At 28.5% G+C, this 14,516-nt stretch overlaps 1 protein-coding gene across 1 annotated transcript; it reads left to right on the forward strand.

The window, feature by feature from the left end:
* Positions 1 to 4,077: 4,077 nt before the first annotated feature.
* LOC132939624 (keratin, type II cytoskeletal 1-like) lies at positions 4,078 to 12,625 on the forward strand. The gene is made up of 3 exons (XM_061006895.1): positions 4,078 to 4,227; positions 9,247 to 9,925; positions 11,881 to 12,625. Exons 1-2 carry the CDS (start codon positions 4,216 to 4,218, stop codon positions 9,883 to 9,885), a joined length of 651 nt encoding a protein of 216 aa, XP_060862878.1. The 5' UTR covers positions 4,078 to 4,215; the 3' UTR covers positions 9,886 to 9,925; positions 11,881 to 12,625.
* Positions 12,626 to 14,516: the final 1,891 nt, after the last annotated feature.

The following is a 14,516-nucleotide window of genomic DNA, read 5'->3' on the forward strand; positions in this document are numbered from 1 at the left end:
GAATAACGAAAATGTGTAAATTATTTTGAGTTAGAAATTCATAAAAATGTTTCTTTTTTTAATCTAAGATTTTAAAATTTAACACAAGTTTCCTCAAAAGTTTGTCTACTTTTATCAAAAAATAAATGTCTATAAGAATGTCAAATTAAATTTTTATGAGCGTTTGAAGTTCAAATTTTTACAACATTGGATATTCGCTCGATTTCTCATGTATCGATTTTAGTTGTAATACGAATAACCGTAACTACTTGAAATTTACACCTAATGTTCATTTTATCAAATCCCTATACTTGATAAAATTTTCAAAATATTTTGACTTGTTTTGACCTGTTTACGGACATTTAAAATTTTTTTTAGTGTTTTTTTTTCTATAAATATCAATAAAATTTTATTTGTTGTGTCAAAAAGCGTGAAAAAATAATACAAGGTTCCTGATATATTGTTACAATTGCAGTTAAAAAATATTAAAAATATTAAAAATACCTAAGCACACATTTTTTTTATAATCATTAAAAGTTCGAATTTCGACAACATTTAAAAACAATTTTGTAGCTTAAATATTATGAAATTTATAACAACAGATGAATATATATTCTAATAAATAATACAATTATTGCTATTATTTATATCAGTTATCACTATTATTATAGTAATTTTTTATTACTTATTAATAGATACTATGTGAGTGCGTTACACAAATCACAAAGTAAAATTTTATCAACTTTTGTTTACCACTCAAAATGTTACGTGACTCTTAGTTGTAATTGATTATTATTTATGTTACGTGTCATCAATTTTTGGCGGCTGTCTCTGTATTGTTATTAGCTGCCACCAAACTAAATTGTTATTTGTGATTATATTTTGATTATTTCGATAGCAGTTTTACTTTTTCTGTTTTATACCAAGAAATTAGTATAAGGTAGACGTTCCCAAACTTTTTATGGTACGGCCTGTTTTGGAAATTTTTTAAATTGTTGCGACCTATAATATACTAATGACCGTTTTAGATTTTGAAGTGAGCAATGATGTTTCTTTGTTTTTATTTTTATTTTATTTTTTGTGCCTGTGTAGGTACAAGGCAAGTAGTCAAAATAATGCTTCAATTTTCAACTTCAGTATCTTTTCCGGTGCAAAAGTGAATCTAGTTGGTGCTTCTGAAAGGTCAATATATAAGTATATATATATATCAGTTGTTTTCAAAAGCGTCAGGAAAAACAAAAAAAAAACGAAATTTTTACGCAAAATCAGTTTTCGACAAAATGGTTATTTGTGTAACTATTTATTACAGTAAAAAAATTTGAAAAGTAATACAAGCCACAAGGTTCCTCATAAGTTGTTGCAAGTGGAAATTAAAAAAATTTTTTTTTTTATATCTAAGATTTGAAAATGTAATATAATGCTCCGCACGCATTGTTACAATATTAGTTTAAAAATATTAAAAATACATAGGCGAGATTTTTTTTTATAAGCATTTAAAGTTCCAATTTTGAATCAAGATTGAAAATCTTATCAGATTGAAAATGTACAAATTATTTTGTAGTTAAACATTTTATAAATTGTTCAACTTTTATAGCTAAGGATTTAAAAATTAAAACATGGTTTCACGTTAGTAGTTTTTTATGTAAACAAAAAAAATTAAAAAATATATTAACACAGTTTTTTTAATATAGTTAGCTTAAGTTAAAATTTGAACGAAATTAGGTACATATTAAATAACCAAGAATAACTATTTTAGTTATTTTCTTATAATTTAAAAATATTATTCGCGGGTACTTGAAACTTCTTAAGTATAATATTATACTTATACAAATATGATAATATGCAAATAATATTAATTCAACTTACTGGCCACCATATTAATAATAACAATATAAATATAATATCAAATATCCTAGGCTGATAAACCGTCTCCGTCTCAGAATCGTTTTTCTTATATAACGATATATTATATAATTTAGTTCAAATTTAACACCATCTATTACAGTGAAACCCACTTGAAATCTATACTGTACAGCATACCGTCACTTACTTACCAGCTTTTCTTTGTTGTTTCATTGATGATTGATATCTTTAAAATAACTTCTATTAGTGCAGCGTGGTGGTGACACGTCACTCCGTCATTTGCAAGTGGTTACACTCGTAATCTTCATGGTTAATGATAAAATAATTCAATAATCAGATAGGTATGGGAACTTACAAAATTGCATTCATACCAAAGTAATAAAATATGACGTATAGTATAATTACACGGAAAATAGTTTGGGAATCTTTAGTAGAAGCATTGAGTATATACACTCAATGGTATAAGGTATCATTCATAACAAGTTACAGCCATTTTAACCCAATTTATTTTTACGTAAATTCTACATTTTTTACTTATTAAACACTCTGGTAATCAATACATTTATAAAGCTGAATAAATGTTCAAATATCCATGTAAAATTGGAAATAATATGTAATTTAAGTTTGTTCGTACGTAAGTTTAACGTACCCTTGCAGTAGTTAGGGGAGATTGGCTTAATATGACATATTAGGGTAATATGACACATTGATGTTTTGATTAGAATTATTGAAATTTACAAATCAAATCCGTTTTAAATACGTGACATATAACCTCCTACCTACGATTGTATACAGTGACCACAGGTTTTGACCTTATCAGAGAATTTGATAACAAAAATGTGTTTTGTGTCATATCAACTTTTTTTTTTAATCATTTTTAAAAATTAGTTTTAAAATATAACTTTATGTTCCTTCAATTTTTTTTATTCAAAGTTGAACATAAAAAGGCAAACTACACTACAATAATTTTATAAATAAGCTTATTATAATACTTTTGCCATAAAAACTTTGAAAAAAACTTGTATGATATCAGGCAAAATGACATAGCAGTGTTTATTATTATATTATTTTCATATTTATATTATAACATTAATTATGTAAAAATATATTTCTAAAGTATTGTTATTTATAATAAAAAAAATTGATTAAACTATTAAATTGCAAACATTTTATAATTTATTGCCATTGCCAAGTATACAATGGTTGCTTATACAAATTACATAGTGGGTACATTTAAAAAAAAGTAAATTAAAATTATTTGTTTGTATTAAATGTACCTAAAATTACTGTCAATTAGACTTCAGAAATATGCGTATAATATAAATAAAAATATGCTGCCCAAGTTTAAGCCCATGTGTTAATTAACATTATTTTTTTAAATTAAAAAGTGGTATGTCATATTAAGCCAGTCTCTCCTACTATCATAATACTGGCCACGTATGTTATCGGAAGTTGGAAGTTTTGAGTTGGAAAATCAGTAATCAAGGTAAACAAAGTTAGGTAATTAGTTAATCATGTATCAAAAACCTTAAAAACTGTTCAATTACATCTAATTAATCATCGACAATGCATCGATACATAACGATACTTGCTCTATACACGAATTGTCTGTTGTTTTATAAATTTATTAAATTTATTCGTTGAATAGAAAACCTTTTATGAATTAACTAATTTTTCTTCTTAAGAATTACCTAGATGTAATTACCTACCTACTGACAAAATTTGATCACAATTTGTACGTGATGCTCAACACCCCAAACAAATTTCAATGGGTGTTCAAACAACTGTGCTGCCACTGGGTGTCTACGTGACAACATACATTACCCCTTCAGTACGTGTCTACATGGCGCCTATGAATTAATAACAACGGCTAAATTCCGTACGATTTGTTACTATTTATTAAACTTGTATGGTGACATTTTTTCGTTAATTTATTTTATTCGTGCGTGCGCTATGCAAACCGGTAAACCACGGGCAATGCCACGCTACAGGACAAAACATGACGTATAAACATGATAGGATATATATTTTATATTGTTGTACACGGGAACAGAAATGGAATACGTAAAATCATAAATATTTACAATCTAACCTATGGGTGGGAAATAATTTCGTATAGGTACCTGCGTATATGGGTGTATGTATCGTATATATTATTATTATTATGTGTATCGCTTCTGCATTTCTGCCAAGGCGCGATCGTTGTTTCGCACGTGGTGGGGCCACGGCTTCTGTTTTCTCGTATAAATAAACCTCTTGAGCCGTCCGTTGGTTATAGGTACGCTGTTTACGCCAAAGGGTTGTACACGTGTGTATTGTTCGTTTTTAAATCTCAGCTGCACAGTGTTTTCCGTCCTAATTAAAAAAAACGCGATGAATCACGCGGTAAGTAACCGATTTATTAGACGAATATTATTCTGTTAATATACATATTATTATTATTGTTATTGTTGTTATTATTGTTATGATAAATAGTTATTATATTCACCTTACACCTCCAACGTACATCGGTATATAAGCAAAAACAGTTTATTCGCTATTGACACAGTGAGATATTATAGCCACGAATTCACCACATTTCGTTTATTAACAGACAGCAGTTATACTGTTATTATAGTAATCAATAATCGTGTGCAGGGCCCCCGCAAGGGATGTACTGTCTTAGAGGCCCGTTGAAATGTATTTGTAATTTTTGAAAATTTTATGGGAATACTTATTTTATAGTAATTTTGTTATTTTAACCATTTATTACCTAGACATCGTGTATAGGACACCCATATCGCTTTAATGGCTTGTATTTTTTTGAAAGTTTTGTATTGGGCCCTCAAAACATTTAGTACAGGGACCCAAAATTTGATGTGGGGGCCTGATCGTGTGTAAATATTGTGTATATAATATACTACAATAGTACTTCCTATATTATGATCTGTAGATATACACATTTTGAATATTTTAATGACGAATTGGTACAATGTTGGTAGTAATGGATTATTCAAAATATTTGATGTTCTACCAAACCCAAAAATACAAAGCATTTCATTCTGTAGGAAGGTATAGGTAATAAGTATCATTGTAAAGTTTCATTGGTGACTTAATTTGATAAACTTAACTTTGTAAAAAAAAAAACACACAAACACAACCACACTTACTCTATCGAATATAATATAATACTCATAAAAAATTTAAAAAAAGTATATATTATGAATATATGATTGCTTTTTTTCATGCAATATAGTTTACTTTAATTATTATTTCCGCGTTAAAAATAAAATAAGAAAATAGTTATTTTACAAACATTTGACTGAAATCCATCAATATAATATTTCAATAGGAATTAGACAAAATAAAGATAAATTCTTAAAATCAGCAGAATTAATTTCACCATATTAATTTTCAAGTATCAAACAAACATTTAACATTTAACATTTAAAAAATGATTATCATAATTATTAATTAACTTAATATTCTCTAACAAAGAAATACTGCACCTACACTGAGAAAATCTTGTTTGGAGACCCAGGGTAAACTATATATTGCATAATAAATAATAGATTTACCAAACAGAAATAATGAAGTAAAATAAAAGTTTTTTTTTTATCATACATAATTAATTTTATACTCCCAGATTAGCACAATCATTGTTTTGAGGTGCAATGTAAATAATATTATCTATGGATCTTAGAGAAGAAAAACCGGTTTTCTGTCAACAGTAGCTAGGTCGTTATTAATTTAAAGGTGTACTGTTATTGCTCTATTGTTAAGCCAAAACACGTCTATCAAAATAGTATTTTAATTAAAATTTTATGATTAATTAATTGCACATGCACGATGAGCTACCGTAATAACGTCATTCCATTAATTTTATTTTGAATTTTCGCACAACATCTTATTAACTGAGCGAATTCATATTGTGTTAATCAACCGGCTATTATTTTAAAGATAAAAAAGGAATTTTACCAATTTAATTTAGTATTTATTTAATAAAACATCTAGTAAATTACGCCTGTACCTAGCTACTGCGTATAATATATCATAGCCCATAGGTATACAATACTTTTTAATTCGATTAAATAGAATTTATTAAAATATATAATTTATCTATTTGAAAAGCTTGAATGATTTTACAATAAGCAATTTTTTTAAATAAATTGTTTGATATATATATTATTGTTTATTTCGAAAAAAAAAATGTTAAAAATGTGTTCCTACACTATTATTACCAAATACTTAATACATATTATATGAAGTATAAACAATCATGGTTTTTCGAGGGTGGATTAACACACTGATAATGAGTGATTAAAAATACTACATAGAGTATATAGATGGCAGAGAAGAAATTTCTGCATGCATTACTCTGCATAGTAAATATTAGTCTAGTGATGATACATCAACGAGATCACTTACTAAATGTAAAATATTACATTATTGTAGCTAAAATAGTAATTGTTATCGACTTTCTTTTTTGTATATTATTATATTGTTAAGATAAAGATAAACACTCGCGCTTTCAAAAATTATCCAAAACACGTCATGTTTTTTAGACAAAGTATTTGAATATACCTATTTATACTCACATAATATCATATTTTTTAAACTTACCGTCGAAGATATTGCTCATGTTTTTAGTTTTTTGTTGTTGTTGTAATAAACATAATCGAATAATATTGTTTAATATGTATAAAACACATCGTACTATACCCATAAAAATATTTTTTGCTATGTACTATTTCGGTCACAAAACGTTACACCGAATATCATATTATTATACTATTGTTATTATCTGCATTTTTATGATTAATATTAAGCGCGTACGCATAAACGAGGAATCTGTTGCGTGCGCCTAAATCCGATGTCCGAAATATAATACCTAGATATACTACGTGATTCCTTGTCGCAACCATAATATACATAATTCGGGTGTGAAACTTGGTTGGTGTCCAAGAAGCGTTTGCATGTTACGATTCGGTCATCAGGAAATCGGTTACACAACGTCAATTTAGATTAGTATTCATCGCCGGAATCGCACATACTTTTACTACGAAAATTCCATACGGTTTCATTTCTCTAAATTATAATAATATTATACCTAATAATAATAATATTGTATCGGTCTTGCACACTTATATAGGTATATATAGCTCGATATTTTTTTCCAGACACACGATTGTACATAATATTATGGAATTGTTCGACACATAATTTTATTATTATACTATCGAACTCCGGACCACATATACGACATACGTATAAATTATAATATGGCGTGACGGTGTCTATAATAGTATTTTGCATAAACAAATGTTATATAACACGCTCTATGGCTGCGCGGGACTGGAATGTTCGCGTAGGTCAATGCCATTTATTGAGCAATATCGATTTTTCTACGAATACTAATACAATAATAAAATGTATTAATATTTGAGTTTTAAAATAAAACGATCGAAAAAATGTTGTATTTCGTAATATTGACTAAATCTGATAACCTACATCAATATTATACTGATATTTTAGCCGCCATCCGGAGACATTTTAAAGTGCCAGTATAAAAATATATAACAATATAATATAAAATTACAATTCGTACCTAAACTACATTATATACCTAACCGATATTGGCTTCTTACAAATGATGACAGGCGGGAAAAACGTGTTAAAAAACTACATCATAAATAATATTTTCTTCTAATAAAGATCTACGTATTTTGACTATATATTTGATATACATAGTAAGCGTATAACGGCATACCAATGTATCATAAAGAAGTTTACATAATGTTTGCAATATTACGAAACTACAAAATAAAGAAATACCATATTTATTATATAAATCTCAATTGAAGACAAACAATTAAGGCGCCTGATTTTTTATGAATGATGGTAATATTTTACAGGCCACATTAAACTCCGTTTATCGATATTTTAATCTCAAACTTTATAAGGTGTCTTAAAAAATAAGACAATTTTAAGCTTTTTTTCACAAATTATTACATGTATACTAGTACTTGAAATAAATTTAAAAAATAGGATTTCAATGCGGCTTGTAGGATGCCTTCTTCTCTCAGATAAAAAATACCTAGAATATCCGATAATTCGGTAAAGCCTTAGAATTTTTCTTGTGAAGTTATTTTTGTTAATATAATACACTATATGAACCCCTTTTCAAAAAGTATCGGGTAGTACATTAGTAGAAGAGTATTATAAAATTAAGGTGTCAACTAAAAAATAAAATATAATTTTTCAATTTTATAGAATTGCGGAAAATTTAAAACAACTAATTCCTATTGGCCCCTCAAGTATTCTAAGGTTGCACGACATACAACAATACGATACATTTAGTTTGCTTGTTAAAGTGTTAATTATAGTCAAAATGAAAAAAACTAATTTTGCCATAACAATATGTTAAAACGTTACATACGTTATATATTATAAATAAAACAGAGAAGTCACATTGCTATATATCATAGGCTTTGAGTGTATCTCGTTATTAAGTAGTTCACTGTAACGGATGTGTTGAATTTGAGTTCATAAATCATTGCATAGGTACGAAATATGATTCAGAGTGGGACAATATTTTGTCAGCTACAATTAGTAATTTATTATGGATATTATACTTAGTTATTGTTAACTACTTAGAATTACTATTAGTAATTTATTTTCTATTAGAAATATGGTAGGTTGAACTAATTTTTGTTAAAAACAAATTGCATATTATACTATATAAAATATAACGTCATATACTATTACTTAGCTGTTACCTTATATAAATCAATACCAACTTACCGTAAAACTATAGGTTCACGGTAAATCTAAAATTTTTCTAAATATTTTGAAAATGTCATTGTATGTATAAATAATAATATCAAAAAGTTTTAAGTTCCAACGATTAATATATTTTGAATAATTACAACAAAATAATTAAAATCGTTTTTGTTAACATTTTAACTTCAAATATCCCTAAAAAAACCTCTGCATCTTATATTTTTTAATTATTTTAAATTTCTAAAACAGCAACTTATGAGGAACCTTTTAGGTATGTATTATAAGTATTCAATTATTAACAACTAAAATTGAAAATGCTGTTACATATTCCACTACAAAATAATTTGCGTGATTTTTTCGAGCTTTGTTAAAATGTATAAATATAAAATTATACAGATACTTAATTTTTTTTGACTTTATCTTGCTTTGTTTTAAATTTTTGTATAGGTAATATCATTGGTTATAAATACTTTTATTAGTTTATTTAAATAATTTTATAGACGGCGTATTGTATAGGCAATTCAAGTACAGTTCCGTTGCATACGTTTAATATAAGGATACAACTAATATTAAAATATTATTTTATCTGATAATAATTTATTATTGTGTTATTATGTGATACTCACTGCCGGAATATTTCAGATTGCTTTGTTGTTGGCCGTTTCGGTGACGTTGGCCACGTGCACCACCGAGTCGTCGATCGACAAGTCTCGGGCCGGCGACAAGGACCACAAGGCGGACGGCAAGCAGAAACGCGGCGCATGGGGCCTGGGATACGGCGGTGGCGGTGGATTCTACGACGAGGGCCTGAGCTACGGCACGCTTGGTGGTTACGGGCTGGGTAGCGCCATCGGGGCCGGTTACGGAGGGTATGGTTACGGAGGGGCCAGTTACGGCGGCTATGGTTATGCACCACGCCACTACCCCACGCACGTGCACACTGCCACTACAATTACCAAGAGCGTGCCTGTACCACAACCATACCCGGTGACCGTCGAGAAGCACGTCCCGTATCCGGTGGCCGCACCGTACCCGGTCGAGGTGCCAAGACCGTACCCGGTGGCCGTGCCCAAGCCGTATCCCGTGTCTGTCGATAGGCCTTACCCCGTGCACGTGGACAGGCCGTACCCGGTGCCCGTGCCCCAGCCGTATGCCGTACCACTAATCAAGCACGTCGGCGTCCCAGTACCACACCCATACCCGGTCGCGGTCCGCCGGCCGTATCCCGCCCTGCCTTTACCCTACCACAAGCCGCTGTATTCCGATCACGACCTGTGGTGAACAGAGCCGTCCAGTTACTTGCACTCCGTTTGTTGTATATGTGAGTATAAAACCACATCCATAATGGAATGGGGAAAGGGGGGAGGCCTAGAACCTGTCTAAAAGCCAAAGCTCACACCACACATGTATACATCCATTTAACGTAAAACACACATATTTCAGAAGATACTAACATTTGTGAAAATATTTCTCCAACATAATTTTAACTTGTTGCCAAAAATACATAAGGTATTTTCATATCCCAAAGCAGAATATTATTCGGAGTATTTCGATATAAAAAAATATAGACAAGTAGTTTCTTAAAATATTATAAGTATTGAAATTTATGACGACCGGAGTAGTTGACTATAGCATTTTTCGTTTAGCTAAAATTTAAATACTCATAACCTATTATCTACTCATCCAAATTCGATTTTTATGTATCAAAGTACCCAAAAAAACATTATGGCTCAAAAAAAGAATTAAAACTGCATTTTGTTACATAACGATAAAAATATATATAGTATAAAAAAATATTATTTGATTAAATAATAATATAGTAGGTAAAGTAAATAATTGTTAAGCGACTTACGTTAAATTGATCACTCCGTATACTTGGTACACATGAGTAAGTGGTAAAACCGCATGAATAATAAAAACAATTAAATATATTTTGCATCCTACGCAATTTTAACCTACAAAACGACTGACGAAAATATCTTCGTCGCAAAATGTCGATATGATATTATTCCAATAGTCGTAAAATAATAAGCGCCGAATTTGTTAATGTATTAATTATGTAGACACTATTATTATTACGTCAATTACAACGCTTGGTGATGATGTAAATAATATATTGTGATTCGTCGCCCATCGTCATAATAAATTCACAGTATGTACCATTCGTCCATTTCCTTTTTTAGTGTCCTCCGTAAAGTACGACACATAATTATTGTGCCACGGAGTAGTGTGAAAATGTAAATGTGTAGCCAATAGACATTGCAAGTTCCCAAAAAGAGTTCATAACTTTGCCACTCGATTACGGCTCGACAGGCCTTGAAATTAAAGTAAAATTTCCCAATTTTTATAATAGGTATTTTTTTTATTTCAATTTAATAAAAATGTTATATTTATTATAATTTTATGATTTTATATCATTTCACAGCATCGATCTAATTGTGTCCTGTTATTTTTTTTATTTTTATTTTATTTTAGTTTCAGTTTTAAATACCACTTTTACATTTATTTTCTTATATAATATTGACATATTGTTATATTATTTTCAATTTTGATTAGCTAGATTTGAACTAATAAATTAGTATAATCATTCTATATTGCTTTATATTTCAAAAAATAACATATTAGGTACCTAGCAATGTATCATCGGACCTGTTGGCTGTTGAATAATTTTAGATTTTAATTTGATTTAAAATCAATCTATTTACAAAAATTATAAAACGATTAATACTTTGATAATATTACGTATTATATCGATTAAAATTGTTTTCAATTTCAATATGAACTTTGAATAATATCATTCACAAACATTTTCGATTTTAATATTACTTTTGATTCTTTAAAATATTGTAAATGATTTTTAGTCCTCGCCCGCCCTACCTATATGTTTGACTAAACATAAAATAATATATATATATAGAATACAAATAAAACGTGTGCAAACTGCAAATGACTTCTCATCAATAATATATAATATAGCTGCCCGTCATCCTATCTATATTATGTACGTTCGCATGGTAAAAAGTGAATATATTAATATAAACGCTTAGGCATACACAATACACCTACCTAACCTATTCGTCTATAATATTCTCGGGTCCAGTATAATCTATATTATACACAGAGTAGCCGGCTTGAAAATATAAACCAGATGCTCGGCTACCGTAGAGCAATCAATTTGTGTTCTGTTTATATCGTGTCTTTGGTGATTTATATTATTTTATTTACTGTGCGATATTTATATTATACAACTGTTAAGTTATACATCATACGTTTCAGATACGCGTCTACACACGTCATCTACGAAATTGGCGCCTTATTGCCATATGTACCTACACAATATGCCATTGGACTTAAATACGCATGTGGATGTTCAGATCATTAACCGCGTACGACTACCATTCATATTATAATATATTATTATATTGTACACATATAACACATCGCGTACACTATTCCCACACACTGACCACGTATATGGTAACATCAGACGTCGGAATACACCGGTGCACCCCACACATTTTCTTTCTGGATTTTTTCTTTTCATCCAAAATACGTGTGTGTCTTAAAGTGGTAAACGCGTAGTGTCATATGGTATTATAGACTGTACCTATAATATTATTATACAATTATACAAAAATGTCGTTTTTTCATTCAAATTTTTATACTATGAATTGTGATTTATAATACGCGAATCTATACAATAATTTTATGTTATGTTATTAGTAAGATATTAGTTATTATAGTCATTACCGTACAGTATGAAAACACCGATGCAGTATGTAAACGAAAAACCGAAATCATATATTTTGTGACGAGCATTATTTCAAAATGTAAAACCATACCGATTATTATAATTTAATTACTATCGTATTTTACTATTATATTGTGTTATTACCGTTTGAGAAATGTTTTCACATCTGTAATAAAATGTTTTTATTTGTTATGTTAATTTATTATTCACGTGAACTGCGTACATATTTTATTTAAATAAAATACATGTCCACTGCAATGCTACTTGTAATGAATTATTACTTGTTTCTCAGACTCGCAGCCTCTAACTAAAACACATTCAGAACAAAAATAACTCGTTTGTGCTTCTGAATAAATATTTTTATTATTACAGCACTATATATAGGTAATATTAAGGTTTACATAATTTTATTGGTTACCACACATTACACAACTACGTTTTTCTACGAATTTTTCACTCCATGCATAGGTAACATTGAATGATAGTATTATAACATGTGATTAGTTATTGTTTTTTTTTTGAAACGATTAAAATAGTCAAAAGAAATTAATTATAATATTTTGAAGGATGAAAATACCATTCAAATTTAAAATAACAAAGTTGTCATACTGACAAAATATGTAAAATCGTATATTTATATATACCTATAATAGACGACAAATTCTCAGAAAACATTACTTATGTGGTTTAAAAAAATATGAGGTTTATATTATGTAATATAGTTACATTATTCGAGTTAGACATTGACAAATAATGACCAAAACCGAAATTTTTAGAATAGAATTTATTTAATATATAATTTAAAAATGTATCAAATATTATAAAATATGTGGTGGGATCTGATAAAAGATACAAAAGCCAAAAACAATGAATACTAAAATAAAATATATTTTAAAATATAGCTTAAATTTCAATACGAATTGAGAGATCGGTAGGATATATTTTATGTGTATAATATTATACGATGTCACTCAATTCAAATTAGCTGTACCACCAGATAAATTAAATTCAAACATAGTTTACCAACTTATCTATTGTTATTTCAATAAAACCATAATATCATGTAAATACAAATTACAAATTCCAAGTAACGGCAATGTTCAATGAGAAAATTTCTAAATATTCATGCGCAGACGTAATATATATTGTACACACATGACATATTTATGTCCCTAATTGAATGTACACCCACCTAAAACAGTCGTCAATAACGACCATGAAAATATTCGTGTCTGGATAGCTAAGAAAAGTGGCTGGCAACATATTACACTCTGCACATTTCGGAAACATGACGTCATCGGCATAAACGATTACGCATAGTATTTAAGTGTACATAATATATACAGGATGAATCATCGACTATGCTCTCCCCCATCGTTTCCTTAAGTAATATATTTATTTAAATTCTGATTTTTGGATATTTAAAATATACTCAAATATCATTATTTCAAATTCTTGATTTTTTTTTTTTTGTACCACTTAAGGAGTGTCCTTTACATATAATACAATCTTCTGTTTTTCAAATAATATATATATCCCATTCACCTTTGTACTGTTTAATATTCAGTTGATAATTTTTTTGAAATATTTATGTAACCTAATTAAAAATTCGAATGAGAAGTCCTTATTAGTTATTATAATTTTGATATTAAGTCTTTAAAAATGGATTTACAAAAATATATAAAAATAGATGAAATATTATATGAAAATAGTTAAACTATAAAATAAAATAAAAAAGCACTTGAAAATAATTAGTAAGTATTTGGTTTTTAATACAGATACGTACCTACTATGAGAGTAATAAAATATGTATTTGAGTACCAACTTGAAAATTATTTTAACAGTTTTACTAAATACTTTTACTTTATTACTTAACATAACTGTCTATGTGTATAGGTATAACTACCTAACAAAACCAACTAACTTTGTAATTAACTTATTTAATGAATTATTTTTAATTGTGGCGATAAATGGTACACAGAATTTTTTTTATTGTATTAAGACGTATTTTGTTAGTTATGTGTAGCTTTTTTAAGTATCGACTATCGTATTAACTCTGTGATCATGATCGTAGATCTACTTAAAAGATTTTAATAACGTTTAAATGGTAGGCACCTCACAGTATAACTCCTTTATTGACAAAAAAAAAAAATAAAAACTT

This window comes from Metopolophium dirhodum, chromosome 2 (genome assembly GCF_019925205.1).
Source record: "Metopolophium dirhodum isolate CAU chromosome 2, ASM1992520v1, whole genome shotgun sequence".
NCBI lineage: Eukaryota > Metazoa > Arthropoda > Insecta > Hemiptera > Aphididae > Metopolophium > Metopolophium dirhodum.